This window comes from Fistularia commersonii, chromosome 8 (assembly GCF_037954325.1).
Source record: "Fistularia commersonii isolate RoL2024-O1a breed Wild chromosome 8, RoL_Fcom_v1.0, whole genome shotgun sequence".
Lineage (NCBI taxonomy): Eukaryota > Metazoa > Chordata > Actinopteri > Syngnathiformes > Fistulariidae > Fistularia > Fistularia commersonii.
In genome coordinates, this window is record NC_141291.1 from 18,954,837 (window position 1) to 18,980,595 (window position 25,759).

General features: G+C 38.5%; 1 protein-coding gene across 2 annotated transcripts in view; it reads left to right on the forward strand.

The window, feature by feature from the left end:
• The first annotated feature begins 5,786 nt into the window (after positions 1–5,786).
• wwp1 (WW domain containing E3 ubiquitin protein ligase 1) overlaps positions 5,787–25,759 on the forward strand; it is a 29,006-nt gene continuing 9,033 nt past the window's right edge. Inside the window, exons 1-14 of one of the 2 annotated variants that reach the window (XM_086151547.1) lie at positions 5,787–5,943; positions 10,572–10,628; positions 10,840–10,932; positions 11,675–11,813; positions 12,605–12,729; positions 12,895–13,077; positions 13,386–13,461; positions 17,267–17,439; positions 18,254–18,677; positions 18,923–19,018; positions 19,404–19,578; positions 21,857–21,911; positions 22,837–22,921; positions 23,644–23,772. In XM_086151547.1, the coding sequence (XP_086007673.1) occupies positions 10,863–10,932; positions 11,675–11,813; positions 12,605–12,729; positions 12,895–13,077; positions 13,386–13,461; positions 17,267–17,439; positions 18,254–18,677; positions 18,923–19,018; positions 19,404–19,578; positions 21,857–21,911; positions 22,837–22,921; positions 23,644–23,772 (1,730 nt within the window). In that variant the 5' untranslated portion in view covers positions 5,787–5,943; positions 10,572–10,628; positions 10,840–10,862. The remainder of the gene's footprint in view (positions 5,944–10,571; positions 10,629–10,839; positions 10,933–11,674; positions 11,814–12,604; positions 12,730–12,894; positions 13,078–13,385; positions 13,462–17,266; positions 17,440–18,253; positions 18,678–18,922; positions 19,019–19,403; positions 19,579–21,856; positions 21,912–22,836; positions 22,922–23,643; positions 23,773–25,759) is intronic. The other variant, XM_086151548.1, reaches the window with a different exon arrangement.

Consider the following 25,759-nt stretch of genomic DNA (forward strand, 5'->3'; position numbering starts at 1 on the left):
GAGGGAGCCAAGTAAAAATCAGTTCCACAAAATAATCCCCACAATCCTTCTATTATACATTGGCCGTCAGACAGTCAAGGGATCCGCTAAATCTAACGCCCAAAAAACTACTATGATCATATGCCGTCTTCTGGAAGTTGCGAGGCTTGAAAAGTCCCCTCCTTTTCATCGCTTTCATGGTTCTTATTTACCCGCAAAGACTCGGTGGCCCTTGCTCTTCTTCCAAGTATTCTGCGATTGTGTTGCATTGTAAGTGTAACTTGTTGATCATTCATCTTCCTCGCCGTGCCATTTCTCTGGATTATCAGTGTGTTTCTTAATCGGCTTTGCTAGGCAACGACTTCGGCTGTTTCTTTCTTTCATTGCCGTCAAATAGTGACATAGAATGGGCATCTTCAATAACGAATAACACCAGCTGGAAGAATATATGAAAATCACATTTGTATAGATAGAAGTCTGTCTGTTTATAACTGCCATCCTTGTCATACCAGCCAGTCTGAAGATTCAGATACTGACCGAAAAGATCTTACTATTATTATGTATAACATTAGGAATCGTAGACCCACATTTGACATTTGCGTTGATGACGTTTTTTTTTTGCTGGACTAGAAGCTGAGACCTTATTCATTGTGTTTCAGTTCTGAGATTTGTGCTTTTTTAAGGAGTTTTTGTCTTGTAGCATCTCCTTTCAGCCCACTTTTTTCTTTCATGTCAGTGAATCAGTCCTTGTCATCCTGTCTCTCCTAAACGTGTCGGTTCAGCTCCTTATCAGACATCACATTTTACTTTTACGTGACATTGTATTTTCGCGCTTATTCTGAACACAGGAAAGAAGTGTTGCCCATTTTGGTTCGATTCACATTCCTCTTGAATATTTTGAAGACAATTAGTTACGGTTACCATGTAAATGTGCAACCAGAATCCACCACAGTTGAAAACTATATATTTATTACCCACTCACAAAAGTGCAGGTGACAGAGAGCGTGTTTTACCCGAATTACGGGTTGAGACTCCATCTGCCAGGACATACTCAAACAAAAAACCCTTGCACTGGCATCACAATGAACCTAAAACCTTTAAAAAACCTGTTTAAATTGAACCTCTGGTATCATGGTGGTAGAAGGTTTTCCTGGTGCAACATCTGTAGACATGATGCTTTCTTACATTGTGTGACTCTTGTGCCAAAACAATTTTCACATTTAAACATAAAAGTATATAGTGCATCAGAGTCTGAGACCAACAAAAATATGGAATTACATTAGCATCAAACACTTTACGAGAAGCGTGGACAACAGTTCAGCGACAATGGCTTCAACGCTACAGAAGTCAGTGTGAAATCACTGAAAATAAACATGCAACGAGTAATATTTATTCGAGGATAACTGACCGGTGCCACTCAAAGACTTACTCGGGCTGCCCTGGCTCAGTCGGTAAGGTCGGCAGCCTTCGATTCAGAAAGTTTGAGGCGGCTCCTCCTGCAGAATGCCAACGTGTCCTTGGGTGAGGAAAAGAACCCACATGCAAGGAGCATGTCAGAACTAGACAAGTTTTGATGAGTATCTCAGATCATCCGCAGGATTTCCTTTGTCAGAAGCAACCGGACATCGAAAAACCTGGCCAGTGACGTTTGTTGCCACCCTGACAGAGAAGAGTCTCATTTTGACATAACTTTTTTCATTGAGAAATGGAGTAGGAGTTTGTTAGGAATGTTCAAGGAGTGAAAAGAGTTTCAGATAGAAATTAGTCTGAAATTGGAAAGTGAAAGTGTGATGCTCAATGTTGCCAGCAGCTATGCCCCACACGTGAGATATGGGTTAGAGGAGAAGGGGGATTTCTGGAAGTTTCTGGCTAAATTATTCAACGGTATCCTAGAGAGTGAGAAGATGGCTGAGGAATGGAGACGTGTGATGGTGCCCATTTTTAAATATAAGCGAAATTGCAACGACTATAGGGGAATAAAGTTGATGCAGCACACGGTGAAGTTATGGTGAAGACTATTGGGGATTATACTGAGAGCATAAGTCAGCATCTGTGAGGAACAGTATAGTGCAATGCCCAGAAAGAGCACTACAGATGCTGTATTTGCTTTGAGAATGTTGGTTGAAATGTACAGAGAACGTCAGAGGGAAGAGCTGCATTGTGCCTTTGTTGACCTACAAAAAGCATATGAGAGGGTTCTGAAAGATGTACTATGGTGTTGTGTGAGGAAGTCCTGAGTGGCAGAAAAGTATGTTGGACTGGTGCAGGACATGTATGCCAGATGTGAGCCAGTGCTAAAGTGTCCTGTAGGTGTGACAGAGAAGTTCAAGGATGATGTGGGACAACGTCAGGGATCAGCTCTGAGCCCCTTCTCATTCGCAGTTGCACTGAACAGGCTGACAAATGAGGTCAGGCAGGAATTGCCATGGACCATGATGTTTGCAGATGACATTGTGATCTGTGGTGAGAGCAGGCAACAGGTTGAGAAAATTCTACATGGTGTGCACAATTATAAGGCAAGCAATTATGTTGACCATATCATTATTTTAACCATAATTTCCAACTCCAAGTTGTATAAACGTGAATGCTTATTGGATTGACTGGATATGAGGTGGTGTGTAACAAGGGACGGTGTGGCCAAAGGAGATCAACACCTTACATAAAGGTGTGCAGAATTATTAGGAAGATTCTTCTCCTCAGAAAAAATGGGCCAGAAAAGCGATTTCAGTGAATTTGAAAAGTGAAAAATTGTAAAAAGTCTTTTAGAAGGATGCAGCACTCTTGAACTATCTAAGCTATTGGTGCGTGATCACAGAACCATCAAACGTTGTGTTGCAAATAGTCAACGGGGTCGCAAGAAACGAGTCGAGAAGAAAATACGCAAATGAACTGCCAAAGATTTGAGAAAGATCAAAGATGAAGTTACGTGGAAGCCATTCTCCTCCAGCGCTGCCGTATTCAACAACTGCAACCTACCCGGAGTGTCCAGAAGTAGCAGGTGCTTCTCAGAGACGTGGCCGAGGTAAGAGAGGCCGAAACCCGACCGCCTCTGAACAAGACACAAGTTGAAGCGTCAAGAAGGGGCCAAGAAATTTACAAAGACAGATATTTCAAAGGTTTTGTGGACAGACAAGATGAGAGTGACTGTTGATGGAGCAGATGGATGGACTCATGGTCCGATCAGTAACGGACACGGTGCTCCACTAGGGTACTGGTGCGGAGAGTCATTATGAAAGATGAGCCAGTTGGACCTTTTCGGGTTGAAAATGGACTCCAGATCAATTCTCAGTCCTCCTGCCAATTTTTAGAAGACACTTTCCTCAAGCAACGGTGCAGGAAAAAGTCTGCATCTTTCAAGAAGACCTTGATTTTTCTGCAAGCCAACGCTCCATAACATGCATCAAAGTAGTCCACGCTGTGGATTTAAGGCCAGTAAAGGCCTTAAAGATTGAAAAATAATGACAAGGTCGCCTTCTTCAACTGACTTAAACCCTATTGAGAACCTTTGTGCCCCTCTAAATACATCTTGCCTAATTTTGCATGCTGTGTAGAGAGGTGAAGGTATGCTCTTGAAAGTAGAGGAATAAAAGTTAGTTGCAGCACAATGAATGAATGAGAGGGACCAAAGTGGAATGGTGTGGATTTTATAGGGTTTGAAGTACTCAGGATAAATGAAAGGTGTGGAAAAGAGGTGCAGAATCAGGTTCAGGCAAGTTGGAACGGGTGGAAAAAAGTCACTGGTAATATGCGATAAGAGAATACCACCAACAATGACACCAGCGATGCTGTATGGTTTGGAGATGTTGGCATTGAAGAGAAGACCAGAAGGAGCAAAGACAATGAATCAAACTAGGGTACTTCATGCTAATCGCTGCACCACCCACCACGTATTGGTCAATCCCAAAATAACCACAATAGTTAAACCGGCCATTTGTGGGAAAAGGGGGCGGATGGTGCTTTCCAGCTGGCAACTGTGAGCTCAAATGCTCGTTGGTGGCCACGTACCAATTGAGTAAAACGTAACTTGGGAGGTTGTGCTGGAACGTCCACCCAGCAGCGGTGTCCAGATGACAACCTCCATCAAAACATAAAAAAAGCAATACAGAAAAATATTTTAGGCCATCAGATGTAGTATGAAACAAAAACTGACAATCAAAAAGAAATGTCAAAAAAACAGAGATGTCTTCAAAAATAAACAAATCCCGTTACTAAGATAATCTTGAATTATCTACCATTACACTTTTTCAACTAACAATTAACTAACTGTAAATTGGTTACTTTACTGACAAATAAACTACAATTGACTTGTAAATTATTGGGAAATGTCGGGGATGCTTACTATGGAAACGATTGAAAATTCCATGTGATCTATGGGTTGTAGTTTATAATGAAATGAATGATACAAATCAGAAAAGTTCAGGGGTGTCTCTGGAAAGTACTTTTACCTGAGCAGGGTTTAAATGAGATAGAAGCTGGTTCACATGCTGCATAAACACGGTTCCTAAAATGTTTCCTTGTTCCTTGGGAAAGTTTCTGGACATAACACACCAAAGCAAAATAAAAGAAAGGCAACGTTGCAAGTGGGGACATTTTAAGGATCTTCTGGGCACGACATCATGCCACATTCATGATATGGCTTGCAGTTTAGTACCCAAAGTGTTTTTCACTTTTTCGTAAAGAGGCAAGAACTTGCTCCTTCCAATGAATTGAAGAGAAGCACCAAGGAAATATCAGGATAAAATGATTAAATCAAATTTGGGTAGATAGTGACCTTTAGAACATACTTTGCACTCCCTTTCATTGTATCAAGTATCATTTATTATTATTACATATCATGAAAGACATGCTTAGCACCATCCTATGTTCTTAATCTGCGTGACAGTGAATGTAGTTCGTGTTGGCAGGAAACCGAGGAACACTTTCTACTGTTTATCGTACTTTGGGTGAACTGCATATGACTTGGACATTTCTAGACTGCCGGTTTTGATAATGTGTACATGCTGTCGTTCTGTTACATTTTGTTTTTGCATTTGCGCCAAATGGATTGCCAGGTTATATCTTACAGTGTGTACTATTGCATCAGCGTTTCAAATCATGATTTGACATGGCAGACCACAACAGAAGCTGGCAAAGCAGTCAAAAGTGCAGCTAAAAGAGCTGCCTGGCGGGCAAAAATATCTCTTGGTTTTCTTATTTATCCTTTGAAGGGTCATGGGGTGATGGTGCTTGTCAGGGCTGATGAAAGAAGAACAGTATTTATAATTTATGTTTGTTTTTAATCGCTGTTAAGCGTCATTATTGTTTAGCTGTTGATAAATAAATCTTGTGCAGAGTAAAGAGTTGTGTGTGTGTGTGTGTGTGTGCGTGAGAGAGAGAGAGAGAGAGAGAGAGAGAGAGAGAGAGAGAGAGAGAGAGAGAGAGAGAGAGAGAGAGCGAGGGAGAGAGAGAGAGAGAGAGAGAGAGAGAGAGAGAGAAAGAGAGAATACTAACTAGGGTAATATTTGTGTGACATATTCCACTGAGTCATTGTTCTGTGCATAAAACCTGAAAAGCCAATAATTTTCAATAGACAGTGAGGAAACGTCTGAACTCTGAACCAGTTTATTCCCTTTATTATATTCTTGCTGACACCGATGAGCCATCAATTTTATGTACCCCTTGTTAAAACGATGGAGACACATGAAAATAAAGGTTACTCCTCCCCACCTACTTTGACTATACCTGCATCAAGTAATAATCATACTTGTTTTAAATTCAGCCCACAAGATAGGAGATAAGAGAAGACAAATCCAACAGTGTTGTGTTATTACACAGCAGTATTCGGGGCGGCGCGCTGTTGGTCGGAGGCAGTCGCACCGAGATGGCAAGGAAACCGTAGCGGACTCGGAGGCCTGCACGCCTGGGCATTTTACCCACAACCGTGACGTGAGAGAGCCGTACAGCGAGTGAAAAACAGCTGGCGAGGTAAACCCAGCTTCTGAGACTAAACCAGCCACGAATGTCTTTTACGCGTCTTTCACAAGACGCGGTTGTTAATCGTTTCCATCAAACAGAACTGTTTTAGCTTCGTGTTGGCGGAGAATTAGTTAGTTAGCAAGCCGGCTAGCTGGCGGCAGATGAATAATAGCTAACTTGGCTAAGTTTGTGACGTTAGCTTGCAGATGAATAATAGCTAACTTGGCTAAGTTTGTGGCGTTAGCTTGCTCAACTAGCAGTGTGTATATGTTGTGTCGCGAAAGAAAAATGCAAGCACTGTGTTTCAATTCGACACCGCCGCACACAGCGACATTAGATGTAAGAGTAGCTAAATAGCATTAAGCTAGTTGCTCAAAGAGCAGTAAAACTGGGATATGGCTAACTAGCGGACTAGCTTTCGCTGCAATCTCGTACCAGAAACACCGCGGTTGAGTGTCCTAAGCTAGCTCACCTGATGGACACTAACTTCATCGAACATGACAGGTCAGGTGCAGTCATTCACAATGATCTCACGGTATTCTCCAAAACCGAGTCACCAACCTAGTAATTATTAGTTAATACTTTCAAACGACTGGTTAATTGGAATTCAGCAATGCAGGTCGATATCCACTTCTTAACGCGTTAAGACCAGTGGTTGTGCTCAAGATATGAGCAGGGTGTTGTTAACTTCTGACCTAACGGGACGAGTGTGATGTGCCGTTCGTCGTTGGTCGCAAAATACATCATGGTCTTTTCTAAACACTCTTTTTTTTGATTATATGTTTATAAACTTGTGTCATTTTTTAAATCATTTTCTCCTCGTTCCATCTTCACTTTTAACGGTGCGGACGTTTTCTGCCCACGTCGAGTCCTTTCGCTGTATGTTCAGTCGATGAGATAAGAACTAGGTAAACATAGATCTTCCATTAGGTGCACAGGATATCTTTTGTTGATAAGGGTGAGCTACTTCGAACGGCTCGTACGTCTTTACAGAAACCGTCTTCAAATGTAGGTGATCCTGAAGAAAAATGCAGCATGGGTGCAGAAAATATTGAATGGGGAAAAGGCATAATTTCACCCATCGTCTCATTTGTGGATAGACTGGTGTCACACTCTATCGATCGGTGGTGCGACAGCTTCATATTATGTTGCGTTTTATAGTTTGCCGTGACATGAACGTCCTCGTGGAATTGTGTTTGGGAAAGGGCTGTTAAGGTCATATCTTTAAGACAAAACTGTTGTATGCCGAATAGCGTGCAAACCCACGAGCCAGTCATCGGTGAAGATCTGTCCAAAGTTGCTTTTCTGCCAGCATCATCAGATTTGATCAAAGTGGATTAGTCAACAGGCCTGTGTTTCTTGTTCACAATCTGTTCAGCCCTGATTTCCTTTTTTGCTGTCCACTGGCTTGAGTGGGGATTTTGAAGAGATAGCTTGAAAACATGTAAAACAGAACAACATTCGGGTATGCTTTCCCATTTGACATAATTTTTCTCACCAACTTTTTATTCTGGTTACAATCCTGTGCATCTCTTGTTTAATTCCACCAGCAAAACCATCTGACACAATGTAAAAGTTAGTGTTTGCTACATTATTTAAATTGATGCTCAAGTTTGATAGATGCATTGTAGTTTTATTAATTGGGTGCTGACACTGTTATTACACCATACAATACATATGTATATAATATATAACTCTTTCTATTTCTCAACAGTAGTCAGAGACTTCCTCCCTCCCTCCCTCTTCCTCCCTCAATTTCACAATCATCCCTGACTCCTCTGTGTCTCCCGTAAGTCCTTTAAGTGACTGAAGGGCCTTTTTTCTGAAGGAGCCAAAGAAATTGATCCACCTTTGCAGCATATTTACACGCAATTTTTTTTTATATTGTTCTTATACTGAAGTTTCAGTCCAATTGAACCACTTATTGGCTGTTCAAGCATGTCAGAAATGATATAGTAATAGCAATAATATTAAAAATTGAAGATGAAATTGTACATATCGGCTTCTTTGAGTCAGTGGAACCTTTTGAACTTTTAGAAAATCCAAAAAGTATTATCTATATGTACATTTCCTGGAAGAAATTCAGCTCAGCCTCTTCAGCCCATCCAAAATGTATTGTTGTAAACACACACTGGTGCATACACAGAGGCAGCAGGCAATCACCTTGCAGCACCCATGGATCAGTTTGGAGTTAGGTGTTTTGTTCAAGGGCTGCAATTATGGAGGCATGTGGAAGTACGCTTCCTACACTTCTCCCAGCCACATTTTTGCCTGACAGACCATGGACCTCAACCAGTGGCCTTAAAGTAAAAGTTTAATTCTCTAAGACTCAAGCAGCATGTGTCCCCATACTCTCAGTGCCTAGCACGGCAGACATCATTTGATGACTAAATACCTGTCACAAATACCTTTCTTCAAAAACAACTACTAAGTCGCTGACCAGCGTTTCTAGTCTTCACGCTTTGAAAGGAGACGAGAAACAGTTTTTACATGCTGGACCTGTCCCTTACTTAAGTCCGTTTGGCAGTAAAGTCAGGAAAATATTGTACAACTTTCACAGTCATTACCAATTTCAAAACCGGTTGGTTGCAGCAGATTTTTTTGTGACGACTGAAAGACTGGGGATCACACGTTTAATAACTGCGCCTGAGGAGGGATCACGTACAACATGACTTGTCAAACCAGCTGAAACCAACTCAGTGAATCAAACCCTTGCGTGAGCAACAGTTTAGACGGTAAACAAACATGGACGACACACGGCGCACTGTCACTGTTGTGCACCTATCTGCCCTTTCTTGATCAGCAGTCCAGTTTCACTTTGTCAGCTCTCCCCTTCCTTTGCTGTGCATCATCGTCGTTATGATACTCCTGCTAATTCATTTTGTCGTAGTTTTCTGATGCTATTTCCTGCGACCCTCCCACTCTTTTTCATTGGCCGTTGGCAACATGTGTTTGCGGTTGGGTTAGTAATCAATCAAAAGCACTACTCGGTTGCGTACAGATTTGGCTCAAACATTTAAACATGTTTGATTCACTGCCACTGAGGTCTGTTTCCTTCACACACTTGCCGATTTGAGTCGTTATCCCTCACAAACTATCAGATTTCTGTGCCACACCAAGTGTCCTAAAAGTAGTAATGTTTCCCTGGCGGAAGTGAAAGATTGGTGAAGTATCTAGAAATGATACAGATTCTTCAGATAAAGTGGGCAAACAGAATAAAACCTGAAATTGCCTTGAGGACAAGGATTGTGTCACTTTGAAGCACTCTCTGTGTCTGATTTTTAATGTGTTTTAAAGTAAAGTACTAAAAAAAACACTCCTAACATGAAAAAATATGGATGGTAGTAAGTAAAACACATTGTAACTCATAGACATGTGATCGGGATGCGTATAGATAATGGAACAGCAGTCATTTATGCCATTAGCTGTTTTCATCATTATTTGTCATTGTTACAACTTTCTGCTTGTTAAGGAAGTGCCAGTTTATGTTTGTTCTGACACTACCACGTCATTGAGCCTTTACTTTTCAGATGCTTAGGGAGTGACTTGAGAAAGGAAAACAATACTACACATGCATTTATTTATATTTTTATATGTTCTGTTTTTCATGACTTGCATCAGCAATAATTGATCCATGGAGTCTAGCCTCTCCGAATAAACATTCCCCCTTTTCAGATCTCAAGTCTGAACTTAGACCAGCTCACATCAGAAGACTATTGCAATGCAGGACAACCCAAACACTACATTGTGGAGATTATAGAGCAATGTTGAAAGAAATTTAACATCGAGTTCCCAACTCTACCTGTTTATTCACTTAGATATTTTTGGCATCTTCATCAGTGTCTTTTGCCTTTATGAGCAGATTTATATTTTTTTTCATGTAATAAACACACATGGAATCTGAAATGGCAAAACTAGTGTTACTCCTTGCCCCCTAGACATATGCGACCTTTGCACCTGAAGGTCTGTTGATTAAGGATTGAACTACTATACAATTACCCTAACAATTGCTTTTACAAAGAGCAGACTCTTAGATAATATTAAGAATTGCTGTGTATGTTTGAAATGGGATTTTTGATACGACAGTTACCACCGCTTACTGATTGGTGTTCGTTATAGGTAAATGATCAACTAGTGCACAGTAATCATAAGTGTCACAAAGCTTGTACTGCCACATAAGCTGCAAGCGCACAAAATAGTGTCTACACAAAGAATATTACTCATACCATCAATTTTTTTGTGTCTGCATGCAGAAATACGGTTGTGTAAGAATGTTGCTGTGTACACAGAAACCTTGTTTTTCTATGACTGACTGAGAACTTTGGTTAGGCATTAGAGATGTAAAATATCAAGAAGGATGATTACGAACCTGCTCATTCAATTAATTTTTAACTGTTAGACTACAATCCTGTTTATATATTTATGACCGAGGCTGACAAATGTGAATAGTGAAATAAATTCATTGCAGAAGAAAAAAAAATACTAGTTTTTATGTTTTCCCTGTGTGTTATGGAACATCTGAAAAGATTCAAACTATATTATCCGAATAAAAAAGAACAATTATTTAATGAATGGAAGGTTCAATTGTGAACTTGTGTTCAGTTGTAAACCAATAAGCTGTCTTATTTGTGTTTTAGAGGAACCATGGGACACGGAGTGGGCTGAACCGACGGGTCTTGCAGCACACACCAGTTGTGAGTTACTCTTTATAAAATCTGCTTTGAATGAGAAAGGAGTTGAAAGTTTGCACTTCAGAATATACATTTACACAAAATAAAAAGTAAATATTTTGGAAGAGAGAGACCGAGAGAGAGAAAGAGAAACCACTTTTAGACTTTCCATTACCTTTTCAATGAATATGCCCAAATATTTGATGTGGCTTTAACTTTCTGTTTGGGTTTGAAGGGTTTCCCAGTGTAGTGTATGACATGGCCACAGCCTCTTCAAGAGCAGAGTCTAGCCATAACTACAGAGGAACATCGCAGCTCAATGTAGTTGGTGAGTTCAAACAGTAACCTGTGATATGTGAAGGTGTACGTGCCGGGGGTTTGTGTGCTCTGGATTCTGACTGAAGTTTCATTCATAGCTCAAAAGCTTGGTCTGAGATGGGTCAAACTGTGAGTTTTTTTCTTTAGTTCTAGTTCAAACCAGATTTTGTCTTCCCATTTGTCTGAACAAATTTATCCAGTGACAGCAGCAGCAGCAGCAGGAGCCTCATTTCAAATTAAATGTCATAGACCAGATAGAACTTATTCCGCAAGAAGCAATTCTCTTTACCCGTTTAGACAGTTTGAATAAATATATCTATAAATGAATTAAAATGGTATTTGATCTAGTTTGTTGTGTCAAAGAAGAGATCCATCATTTAAACAATGGTGTTAGTCTTCACAATATAAAATTGATTTTTTTTTTTTTTTTTTGGCTGTGAAATACGAGGTAGTGGGACCTGGTGCTGCAGTCGACCTGATTGGAATACTACTCATACTATTTAATTTACTCTAAAAAAGAGGTTCAGAAAAATCTTGACATGGTCTGTAACTTGAGAAATATTACAGAAATTGGAATACCTGAGCAGATGTGCAAAGCCCAGTTGCTCTTTTATAAGGACTGGTGAATAACCGTTCTTCGCAGACTCCTCTGCTTCCATCAAGCATCAGTAATATATTTGTTGCACTGTTTTAGATAAAATGATCAAGATTGGCATTGTTTAATTCCCAAATTTATTTTTTCCTTTGAATAGTTTCCTGTGCCAAAATCAAGAGGAAGAAAAGCTTGTTTGGAGCTGCTATTTATGTGGAGGTGACAGCAGATGGGGAGTCACAGCGCACAGCAAAGTCCCACAGCTCCTCAAGTCCTAAATGGGATGAGAGGCTCACTCTGTAAGAAACAGGTTCCCTTGTCTTTCCATGTGGCTCAATGTATTGATGCAGATGTGTTTTCATGTTTTATTTTGATGGTAATTCCCTTCAATCGAGCAGATGGGTTTTTTGCCACTCGTTGTTTTAGTTTATTATTATTATGACTGATCGTGTGCTTTATAGAAAGGTTCCCTTAAATATTTACTGACAACTTTTTCTTGCTTTAGCAAGTTTAGAAAAATGTTTTCCCATCTCACCTGCAGTACCTGGTATCTCCGTTTTAATTAGTCAGTAATAAAAACAGTAATATTCGCTGCAGGAAAAGTCGGTTGTGCTCAGTATACAGTACTGTAATTGTTCATGACCGAGGACCGGCTGCCAGACTTGTTTTATACGATCGTAATTAAATTTCTGTGATATTTATCCCTGCTTCTCTATCTGAGAAAGCAGGGAAAAATGGGAAAGTTCAGATTTTTTCTTTACTATGGTTGATTAATTGACTTGAGTTATGATGGACTATTTCAGTTTAACCTTTACTTGAATAGTCAAAAAGATTGATTGCTGATTTCAAGTATTTTTAAGCATGTTGGCAAAAATCAAATGATCTTCTACACACACACACACACACACACACACACACACACACACACACACACACACACACACACACACACACACACACATACACACACACACACACACACACACAAATTACAAAATATTTTTGAAGCTATGTTGAATACTATCTGCTATAATGAAAGTTATCTGCAATATTATAATATTTTTGAAAAACTGTGTTGCTGATCCAACAGGAATGTAATGCCACACACACAGGTGGATTTCAAAGTCTGGAGTCACCACACCCTGAAAGCTGACGCTCTGCTGGGTAAAACCACGCTGGACCTGGTGCAAACCTTGGAGCAACATGACAGAAAATGTATGATGTTGCTGCAGGAAACACATAAAATCATATTTCAACACAAATTATAGACTAGCATGTGTCACAGTTATTGTACCATATTGATGTCAATATCAGTATATCTCTGTCTTGGTGCCCATTATGTAATGCCTCCTTTACCCTCTCCTAATTATGGCTTTTTAGTAGAGAATGTGAAGGAGGTGTTGAAGCTTTGTGTGGAGCAGAAGGGCGCCCCAGTACCTACGGGAGAGCTGACGGTCTACCTTGATGGACTGTCTGCTAATGACCAGGAAGAACTATCCCAGCTCACCAACGGCAGTGCAGCAAATGGCACCAGTGAGATGAGGAGCATTTCTGTTAAAGGGGGTTAGTTGTGAGGCCCATTTTAGTTACCTCTCCCACCCGTAAGTGATATTTAGGTTGGAAGAAACAACTGAAAAAAATGTACAAAAATTGATCCAATCCATGTTTTTGAATATTATATACATCCACTTACTTTCCATTTTTAATTTTTCAACACTGTATTCACAAACGCTTTATTTATATAGCCGCTTTTCAAAACCACCTGACTCAAGAAAATGTGAGAGGATACGGAGGTTTCCTTTATTAGATCTCTAATTTGATTTTAAAGTGGATAAACACTAAGTATTATTATATTCTCAAATCCCTTTTAGAAGTCCAGCAGAATGGTGATGCAATCCATAAAAATGGTGAATCCTCTTCTTCCTCATCATCAAGAGCTGCCACCAGGTATGTCAGTGAAATGAGCCAACATTTTGAGCGATTTTTGGTCCACACATTTCATGAAGGGAAAGATTCTTCTTTCCAAATGTTCCTTAGCCTTAAGGAAAGCAACAAGTACCAGAGTCATGTGTTAGCACGGGTTTCTTCACAATGTGTTGTGTGGGAAGATATCAAGGTCAGACATTCATTACTGATGATACTCTATTGATTTGCCCCAGCTCATACTGTAAGGCTTTGACCCTGGAGACAAAGGCATTGTCAATTGCCCTTGGTACCATGTCTTATTTATTACAGAAGAGAGGCATATTTCACCAAATTTAGTATTTTTCTCTTTTCCTTTCTCTTTCTTTTTATATCTGTATTCTCTGCATTTTCTCCTGTTTCTTTTAGCTGTTCCTCTGTCACACAGTTAATATGACATTTTATGAGGTTATCAGGATTCTTTTTATCGCAATCTACATATGGAGAAGGTCTATACTCATTGTACTAACTGGAATGTTCTATGAGGGGGCGGGGATGGGTGGGTGAGTCTGAGTTCTCTGCATTGCAGTGGCTGAGATAATAGTAAAATCCAAATGATATTTGAATGTTTTTTTTTTAATAAAGTCATGTTTTCCTTCTCCAGGGGCTTTAACAATTTTAGCTCTCCATACTAATATTGAAAAATGGTTTACATATAAATCCAAGTGATATCTTTTAATCAAACAAATGAATGAATAATTTGACATGTTGCAAGGAAAGCTTAAAAATTTGGCCTAATTTTCTTTAGTAATATGTTTGTTAGCCACTTAGTTACTGTTTATCAACCCTCGAAATATAATCTGGATTACTTTGAGTCCTCCTTTGGTCTTTGTGCGTGCTGTCAAGCTTATGTTACTGAAGATGCCATGAATTAAAAAAAGTAAATGTGCAAGAATGCTATTGAAAATATAGGTATTAAGGGTTAATGTTTGGTGTCTACATTAGTGCCGTATAACTCAAAAAGCTTAATGCAGGGATCACTGTGGGCCATGCTGACGCAACACAGACTGTGGAAGATCATAAATAGATTTGAAAACCCTTTCAGTGCAGATTTACAAATTTCAAATCTGTCTCCGCTCATAGAGGTCTAAAATTGATGTTTGACACAATCAAGAAACCACTTCTTTATCTTATGTATTTTTCTTTATTATCACACTCTTCAGGATGCCGAGGATTATACAAGTGTTGACACTAGTATTTTAGGAGCCAATATTAATATTTGGGGAAAAATGGTTATTGATACTTTGATGCATTGGATTGTCTTCATAGTAGGGGTAATTTCCACATAATACTGTGGAATAATTTTATCTAGCTGTAGTTTACAGGAATTCAAGATCAGTTGGGGACAATATATGTCAGAAAGATCGTCACATTTGAAAAGTCAGGTTCACACCATAATTCAAATCTGGACTTAAATAAAGTATATTACAATTGAGATTTTCAAATTGTCATGGCCCTGGCCAGTAGGGGTGGGGACAGGTCCAGGGTGTATCCCTGTCTTACACCCATTGACAGTTGGAGTAGGCTCCAGCTTCCTTGTGACCTCAAGTGCAGGCTAAGTAGTAGATAATGAATGAGTTAATGAATGTTTAAATTGTAATGTTTTGGATTTTTGGAAGATATTTAGTTGTTATTGGTTAAAAACATGAAAATGTCATGGTATTAACATTTTTCTAATAGAACTTGTTGCTGATCTTTGTAGCATTCATTAATACATAGGAGATGTACATTCATGAATGCTATAAAGATCACCGACAACTTCTTTTATATTTAATGCAATATTAAAAGTTGTTGCCGATATAACCTATCTTCATCTGTAAAAATAATTTTTAAATATTTGCAAAATTCACATGCAGATGCAGTTGTAAGTAAATAAGTTAAGACTAATGTGGTGGTCATTAGGGCTCAGTAATTAATTAAAGACAAGTCTTCAAAAGAGTCTATAAAGGTTGTGTTTATTTCTTTTTTCGTGGATTCAATTAGCAGTATGCGTCAATAAAAGTAAAGTAATGTTGTCAAGAAGCTATTTTTCATTCATATTCCATATGCTAAATAGTCAAACCCATCTAGAAATGGGTTCATCATCTACTTATGATCTTAAGCAGTCCATAACATATCCTGAAATCACGAGAAAACCATTCTGGAGCTTTCTCACACACCACTGAAGTGAGTTTGTAAAGGCTTACAAAGTAGAATTACATCCATAGGAGCACTCATGACAAGTTACACTGGGAAAACTAGATGCTGCTCAGTATAATCAGATTACTGTGTACTATTTGCAGTAAAAGCTTAAATACCGTAATACCATGACCTTTATCTGATTTTTATGCACCCTATTTACAGTAATAAAATCATTAATGTTATCGACATGCTTATTTAGTGTCCAAACATGTTGATATATGTATGAAAACAAATGACATTCAGTTGGTAGCACATAAACAATTATATTACAGTTATATATGAAATAAATTGTAAATGAAACTATGACTGATTTATTCACCTGCACACTATGCAGGACAGCACTGACGTTTACTGAACCAAGGCTTCAGTGAACTTTCTATCTGTCTGCCATGACCTGTCTTCTTTTACTGATATTTTAGATTTTGTTGTGACATTTTCAGTATCAGGACTGATTTAATAGTACTAGCAAAATTCACCGTCTACGTTCATAAAACCATTATCATAAAACTTATGATAAAATCACTGATATGGTCAATAACGAGCTGGAATTGGTCATGCTAATTACTAGTTACTACAAGGAGGGATAATCTTTGTTAATTAATCATTGAAATAATTAATTATTAATTATGTACTCATCAGTTGATTTATTTTCACAATATGTATCAATGATTTATATTTGCAAATCATCACAATTATGAGCGGTAAAACTCATAAAATGAAGAAATATAAGTTAATTTGTTGCAATTTTTTTTCCTAATTTTAAGTCTTGAGAATACCCAGAAAAACTTCAGCACATTTGGTCTTCATAGGCAAATACAATGCACATGTCTACCTTAAGAAGGCTAGAATCTTTGTAATGTTTGTGTTTGGTTAGTCTGGAAACACCGTAGGAATTTCACTATACAGGGACTCACGTTGTACATCTACTGTACATGTGACAAACGCTTGCCAGTCTTGGTCTCTTTCCTATTATTTACAGGAAACTGTGTATTTGTATTTCCTGAAGTATTTATTTGGTTGCATCATTAATGCCTTTATTCCCCATTTTAAAGGGCATGTGTAAATGACTAAGAATGGTTCCAAAAAAGATTGATTGAATAGTTGATTGATTGAATAGTTTACGGAAGCTGGATGTTGTTAAAATGGTATGAAGATGTCCGTTGCAGCAGTTGAACTCAGCAGGTCCATTTCAGGACCTCTTCAGCATTACACATTATGTCATCATGCCATATTATCTATCTATCTATCTATCTATCTATCTATCTATCTATCTATCTATCTATCTATCTATCTATCTATCTATCTATCTATCTATCTGTCTATCTGTCTATCTGTCTATCTGTCTGTCTATCTGTCTATCTGTCTATGCGTCTATCCGTCTATCCCGAGTTGTGAAACCCTTGTTAAAAAAAAGTGATAGGGCTTTTCTACTGACTTAAGAAAGTAACTTCATACTCGTACATTCTGTACATAGCTCAGCCAGTCGACCTGTGCAAGGTGTGATTCTGATCTTGAGTTGATTAACTGTCGCCTCCAGTTTTGGCCACACCTATTGGTAGTTCATATTTGACAAAGGCCAATGAAAATCCTCTTGTCCATTTATCCACAGTACAGAAAATGGTACAGACACTGGCACAAAGTCAGGTTCAATCTCCAATGGTGATAGTCAGGTGCCATCCAGCTCCTGCAGTCCTGCCCATGGTCATATTGTCAATGGAGATGCTACAGCTAACTCCACCCCAGTCCACCAGCCTTCAGACAGTGAGGCAGAAAGTAGGATGGGTAAGTCTGATACCGAGCATTTTACATTCTCACAATTGTCTAAAACTGCCGTGAGGTATTTAAAAGCTGTATTCTGTCATCTTCACAGCAGCTTCATTTTTGCCATCACTGGTTTTGTTTTCCCTAAACATACTGATTTGGTCATTTCTTTATGTTAATTGTGCTTTTATCACAGATGAGCAACCTTTATTGAATTTAATAGCCACTGATATCATTTTCTAGGTTTTTGTGTTTTGTTCCATTGTTAAAGTTAATTTAATTCTACTAACTTTGCTGTATCAGGTTAATGCCACATTTACTGTGAAATCTAATTATCTGCCATGTTATTTTCTTATGAAAATTGACCAGATGCTGTTTTTTTTTTAAAATTTATTTTAGTATTTCTTTTATTATTTTTAACATGTTTTTGAGTAGTTTTTAAACATATTCATTCTTCATTCACAGCAAAACACAGAACCCATTTGTAATTTAGTAAAACTACTATGTACACTTTCTGTGGTAGACAAGGCTTGAATCAAAATTGACTCTGTTTTTCTTGCAAACCACATATTCAACATACTTCCTTGGCATTTGGAAACGCAATGCTATACTTCTTACGTTGGACTGACAAGTAAATAAAAGAATGTTTGCAACCAGGTCCGGGAGCTTTGCGGACTGATTCAGTTGAATCAAGGATTAATGTAATACACTATTAGCTTGGTCCGAGTGTTGATTTAGGATATTAGCGGCAAACAAGGTATTTATGATGTCATCTACGAGATGGTTATGCCATGATTAGTAAAAGGATCCATTGTTTTCATTTTCTCTCTTTTAGTCAATGGGGAGTCCTGTAATGCTGCCATTGGGCCACTACATGATGCTGCAATTGATATATTGCCCCTTGCAAATGACCCTAAGGACTGCAATGAAGACGATGCGGTCCAAGACCCTGACATAGCACCAAATGGCACATCTCAAACTCTGCCAACCTCCACACATGCCCCAGACTCTTCCCCTTCTGCTGCTAAGCCAAGCGATTGTGCTGCTGCCTCATCTACAGTTACTCCCTCAGTCCATTCCAGCAGCGTTGTCACGACTTCCTCATCACCTTCCTCCTCCCCGGCACCAGGAGAAGTAGGAGCTTCAGGAGGTGGCAGTGGTAGCAGTACTAGTATTACAAATATAAATACAGCTACAGATGGGGCAAAGCCCAGGCAGCCACCCTCTACTGCTGGAGCCGCGGATCCTCTGCCTCCAGGGTAACACCAATACAAAACACGATCTCAGCTGCATCTATCGCACATAATGTGGTTGTTAAAAATGTTGTACGTTTTCTATCAATGATGACAGACGTCAATACCTATTTGTCAAACAGCTTACCTAATTTCATTATACTTTTGGAAATATACAAGCTTAGTCATTTTTACATGCTTATGTGCATCTTTTTTGTTTTTGGTTATTTTTGTCAGAATTTTCTTCTTGAGTCAGTCATTTTTATTCTCAGGTGGGAGCAAAGAAAAGACCCGCATGGGAGAACATACTATGTAGATCACAACACCAGAACTACTACTTGGGAAAGACCACAGCCACTACCACCAGGGTGAGCTTCTGATTTTCTGAGTTCAGCATCTGTCAAATATCAGGCTATTCTGTTTGCTGGATTTCTTACACAAGTCTCATGTTGTGTATGTATTTGTTTGTTTGGTTTTTATGGGAGGGGGTGTTGTTTTGGAAAGGGTTGACAGCTAAACATTACATTATCTAAAATGTATTCACGGATCATCAAACAGCGTTGATGTGTAATAAGATTATAAGATCTGTTTATTTTTTCCTTTTGCTCTCAGTATTTTAAATGTTATTTTCTATTTCTATTTTTCTTATACTTAAATTATCATCCATTAAGCATTTTAAATAATTTCGCCGCTTACCAGGTGACTATTTCAGCGCTGTGCTCTAATGATTATCCTTCAACTGTATTTTGCCAGATGGGAGCGCCGAGTGGATGACCGTGGCAGAATCTATTATGTGGACCACAACACCCGAACCACCACATGGCAGCGTCCCACTATGGAGTCAGTTCGAAACTTTGAGCAGTGGCAAAGCCAGCGTAGCCAGCTGCAGGGAGCTATGCACCAGTTTAACCAGAGATACCTCTATTCTGTAAGGCAATTTACATCCCCTCCTCTTAATCTTTGACACTGTTGTGATTCAAATTACCTCACAAGAATCATCATGCCTTATTCTCAGTTTGTAATATTGCGGGATTTATATTCATCTTTACTTTCTCATTCGACTCTCTCTAGCCATACAATACACACCAATATTCCACAAGCATGAACATATCAGGGTATATTCAAGTAACAATGAATACAGTAGGTCAGTATGTCAATAATGTTTTTCATTTTTTTGAATGAGCTTATGTAAACATTAGTTCATGCAACTCTTTCAATTCAATTTTTCTGTCAGAAATCATAAATATTTGAGTCACCTGACCATATTTAATACCTACATCCAGGTTTTAGAGGCTTTCTCTTCAGTTTTCAAGAGATGTTCTTTGTTCAAACCTCTTTATCTTATAAAAACTCAGGAGAAACTGTAGAGGCTTTGAGTATCAGTGGCATGTGAAAATGTGAAAGCATATTATTTTAAAACTTAAGAAAAATTTCTAAACTTGATTGTTAATAACAAGCATAATTCTAAAAGGGTTTTGTCTGCTTGCCATTGACTGTAGTGTCACGCAGCCGAAACAGGTAGTCAGAAGCACTGTTCTGTCGGCCTGTGATTTTGTTGTGCATTTTAACAAGATTGAAGGTATCCGAGGCCAGATCACTGAATCTTTCAGTGATAGGGTGAACCACTCTTTTGCTAGGCTACTCCTTAAGGCTATGGCTTTCATTATTTTGAACTCTATCTGGTACCCCTTTCTAAAATTGTTATGGCAGTCAGTTATACAACCTGTTCACTATATCCTCTGCCAACTTGATTGTTAGTAAACATCAGAGGCTCATGTCTTAAATATTCTATCTGAATTGCTTTCTTCAGGACATCTCCCTCTGTGTATTAAACCGCAGTAGTACAATCCTTATTGAGCAGGCTGACTTGGATGTTTATGTGCTGACAGATGACTGACCTGAATCAAACCTTGGCTTTTTCTCAAAGATTTTTGAGAAAGTAGTATCAAATTTACTCCATCACTTTCTATTCGCAAATAGCCTCTTTGAGTCAAGATATTATGCTTTTAAAGCAAGTAATTTGCCTAAAACAGCCATTACAAAGATAGTGAATTATTTTTTTACTGGCAGAAGACTCAAAGTCATCCTTATCTATCCTTATTTATATTGGGTATATTTCTGTGTTTTTCAATTTTTTGCATCTTTTGAAACATTAAGACACCCACCAAATGTGACCATGATCTTGCAGATACAGCTCCTGTCCAAAACATATCATAGCAAAGAAAGACAGTATCATTTGATTTTTTTTTTTTTTATTTATTGAAGATAAAAGGGGGATTGTTCAGAAGTCAGTACTTTCATTTCATTTATTCTGTTTCTGTAGCACAACTGTTGCTCACTTTTGACAGTGAAAGCAAACAGTTACACAATTTTTTAACCAATATGTCAACTTTTACACTATGATAGAATTAAGACTGTTTGGGGGTGATAAAGTTAGTCAGATATTGATCAATGGTGATAACATTTCCTGAGATCTGACATCCTTTATTCTGTATTTAAGGATCTACAGAAAACAGATATCCATCTGCTATTTCTGTGGCAGAGCCTCAAAGAAAAGCCGCTTAAATTGCTGGTCTGTTCTAATTAAGGAGGTCCATCTATAGTTCCTTACATTACGACCGTGAACCCCACAGAGCAACGTCAGGAAACTCCGATGTGAAGGGAAATACATAGGCCCAGATTGATTGTGGACAATGCATCAGTCTTTCCACTAATATAGGTTTTCACAGCACATCGATTTACAGATGGCTGTTTTGTTGCCAGATGTTAATGGCTAACGCCCAGCTATTTGGGAAGCCATGCCTTAAATGAACACCTCTTTCCATTCTTGGCCTGCTGAATCTTTTCCAGGTCTTGTAGCTCTTCTTCAGTTCTACGTACTGCGGATCCTGCTCAAGTTGTTTGTCCAAAGGGTGAAAACTGCCTGATCTGTCAATATCCAGCTCCCAGTCTCTGCCCCTATCATGTTATCTCATTTAGGATCCCTCTTTTAAGATTGATCTCTACACTGATGTAAACTTCACTAGAGAGGACTAACTTCCAGCACAAATCTGAAGGCAGACATAGAGTATTGTTTCATGAGTGGTGACAGGATCCTTATTTACAGAAGCGTTGAATGAATTTCTATTTATCGAACCTATTATTTATTTAATTGAGTCTTTCTGGATGTTAAAGCAGATGTTTATGTGTATATCACTCATATCTAGGCATCCATGATGTCTGCTGAGAATGATCCCCTTGGCCCACTACCTCCTGGTTGGGGTGAGTTTGCATTCTTTCTCTGCACATCTTCAGTTGTTGCCCCTACAAAGTCTAAATTTAAGACTTTGTCTATAAGGGTTGTCAAACTCATTTTAGCTCAGCGGCCACATGAAGGAAAATCTATTCTCAAGTTGGCCGGAAGGGTAAATTCATGGCATAGTTATACCAGTTTTTTTCATCGGAAAAATAACAGCTCTTTTTATGCTTTGCAAATAGTTTTGTTGGCAAGATAAAACCTGTGTTTGACATGTTTGATAAGGTCACCTACCACTTCATGCAATTGCCACATATTTTTATCCTATTCCATGTGTAACAATGTGAAATTTGTTCTCTGGGTGTCACTGTAATTACAGTAAGTCTAGATTTTGTGGCCTTTTATACTGAACCCAGAGTATTGTTGCACAGAGAGAGAAGATGTTTTGTTCTTGAATGCTGTTCTGTTGGAGTGTTGCGAGGAGACACCACTGAGTAATATGGGACAGGTGGCTTGTGCCCAACAGGGAAAGAAGTGGCTTGTGATGTCGTGTTGACTGTCAAGCCTAAGCCGAATTAAAATTATGATAACTCACAAGGTTGGCCTTATTACTGAATACACCACAAAATTGTCTATTCCTTTTAGACTCTAAAAGGAATAGCAAGTTTACATTTATTGGTGGGTTTTGCTATAATGTAGACATATATGCAGATATTTACACGAACACATGTTCTCGAAGTATGAAGTTTTGGAGAAGGAAAAAAAAGGTTGACCATATGTCCAAGCTATTTGTTGACACAACTATAGTTCATTCTACTGTTTGTTTCTGTTTTCAAATTCTTGTTATCTATTGACCCTACTTATTTGCTGATGACAGCTCATCACCTAAGTTCGCAATGTTGATAACTTGACATGTGACACCAGATAGATTTCTTGCTTTATCATCTTCAGAGAGACGGGTGGATTCCAATGATAGAGTGTACTTTGTCAACCATAACACCAAGACAACACAGTGGGAAGACCCCCGAACCCAAGGGTGAGCTCTGTGGTAGAAAACTGGCTTTGCATGTATGTGGGCGTATTCTTAAACAATCAGCATAACCCAATAAAGTAAAATTAAACCAAGCCCTCTCTCGAGCAGATTGAGTAAAAATTGAACTGGACATAATGAATTGAGGGAAGAAGTGATTGCAGGACTGTTATACTATTGTGTTTGTTCAGGTGATGTCTGTCTTGAAACATCATCTATCTCACAGTGCTTATGCAGGGTTGAAAACATTGAAAACATTGAAATTCCAAAAGCTAACAGCAGTTATATAGGACATACATCGGATACACACATTTTAAAACAACATTTACTTTTGGTTTGTTGTGGACTTTTCTGCATTTTTTTTTATTGTCTTGTGAGGTTGTTCATTTGTAGAGTTCTGAACCCCGTAATTACCAGCATACATACCACAACGTAACTAAGTTCAAAAGGCAGTTTACCTGAAATGTGATTACCATTTACCTCTATCCAACCTATACTGTAAAATACGTGAGTTAGCAGTCTTCTAGAATAATACACACACTAAAATGCGATCTCAAAATGACACATGCTAGTCTTTGTTATCTTGCGACTAAATTTTTAGTTGGGAAAATAACAACAGCTTGATGTTGCTTCATCTGCAAGTTTTCATGGCTGCTAAAATTGAGTAACCTATTATATTTTACAATGATAGTGTATTTGTTTCTGATTTTGTGGGTATCTGTTTTCAGGCTGCAGAACGAGGACCCTCTGCCTGAAGGTTGGGAAATCCGGTACACAAGGGAAGGGGTTCGGTATTTTGTGGATCACAACACAAGAACTACCACTTTCAGTGACCCCCGCACCGGAAAGTCATCTGTGTAAGAATCGTCTTTTCCTCTCAGCTTTTCTCTTCAGGGGTCGCCACAGCAAATCCATCTTCTCTATCTAACCCTATTCTCTTTATCCTCCTCTCTCACACCAACTACTTTCATATCCTCTCTCATAACGTCCATAAATCTTCTCTTTGGTCTCCCTCTAGACCTCCAGTTCCAGCATCTGTCTACCAATATATCCACTATTCCTCCGCTATACATGCAAATCAAACCTAATAATCATTTGTGTAAGAATATTTTCCAAAAGGATTCTCTTATTAAATGTGTTGTACGTTACATCTACCTTACAACCTTCAAGGAGCATGACGACGCTCCTTGAAGGTTGTGAATGTTTGAAACCGTTTGGTCTAATCCCTTCAGTTAGTTCATCTGCTCAGAAGCATTTGAAGGCAGCAGTGTATGGAAACATAACACAATAAACCAGAAAAAAAACAAAGATGACTATTTTAAAAACAAATATTGAGGGCAATGTCTTTTCTATAATTTAGTTAACCTTATGAAGTCTAATCACTACTGGAATAAAACTAATGTAGTATTTGTACAAGACTTGCACAGACTATCTCAAACATTACTGAGGCATTAGGTCAGGTATATAGTCTTTACAAACTATGATAAAATATTGATGTGTTTGCTCACTCTTCAGTTTATATAGTAGAATTAAAGAGTTTTTGAGGAACGAAACACTGCTGACGAGCTTTAACCACTGAATAGTTACAAAGTAGCAAATACATGTCCCAACACTGATGTTACATTATTCGTTTGGAGTGGAGAGAATATGTTTTTACAGGAATGGCAGATTTCCTGAAAGGAATCCTAAACCACATGAGGGAATGTTTGTTAGGAACTTAAGATGCAACACTTTTTGGTGAAATAATGTGCTTCCTATAGATTTTGGGCCAAGTATTTTTGGGGGATACTGTTGGTATCGTCACATCTCTACTTTGGGATACATTTTATGATTTTACATGGAAGAATATTAAATTGATTCATTTCTTTAACTCAAATTATTCTTTTACAGCTTAAAGCACTATGCCATTCTTTCTTTCTATACTATTTGCATCACAAGGTTTATTGGTTGAAGTATGTAAAGTGGGTTCCCCCCCACAGTCCAAAAACATGTGGTAGATTAGTTGGAAATCTTTAACCCTGCTGCGTCATTGATGACATGACAGGCAAAATAGACAATATATGGATGAATTTATTATTTTCCAATTCATTATGTTGTACTCTTACTTATTCCTGTTTGTACAGCACGTTGAGGAAAATTGCTTCAGAAGTATATCTGTTATTGTTTATATTATTATTATTATGGCCACATGAGGGTGATGATGTTACTGTTATGCCTTAAGTTAAAGCTAAATAGAAGTAGTCAGCACTCTGTTTTTCCAATGTATGTGTATTGTGGTCTCCTGTGGTCTGAACTAACTGTTAGTCAAACAGAAGAGACAGGCTTTGGTAGCAGCGGTAATATCTCCGTGAGTGTGGTTATCATCAGTCTCAACCTCACAGTGAAGGGGGCCATGTTTACAGAGTCTAAAGCCTAAGTGAGGAAACGTAGGTTTACTCAGTCGGCAGCAGACACGGTCAGTCATATTCATAGTGGGGCCAGAGCTGACATAGACCTCATTTATGGAGATATTACAGCTGTAGCATTTTGGTAGCATGATATCCCAACCTCCAATTTCAATAAAAAAACAAAATGTACGCGGCTCATTCAGTCAAAGGACAGAGTTGCAGTTTACACTAAATGTGTTTGGATGAAAGAAATTTGATTTAACTGCAAACTTAGCAATGAGCATGTCACAATACGCAAGCTGATCTACAATTGAAATTTCCTTGATTTTGACCTATCTCACCATTTTGCTTAACCTCCTCTTTCATCCGGCCTTTCCTCAATAGTCCACCAAAAATACCCTTTCTATTTATTTCATAAATTTCATTAAGGAGGCTATTAACCTCCTTTCACCTGTGT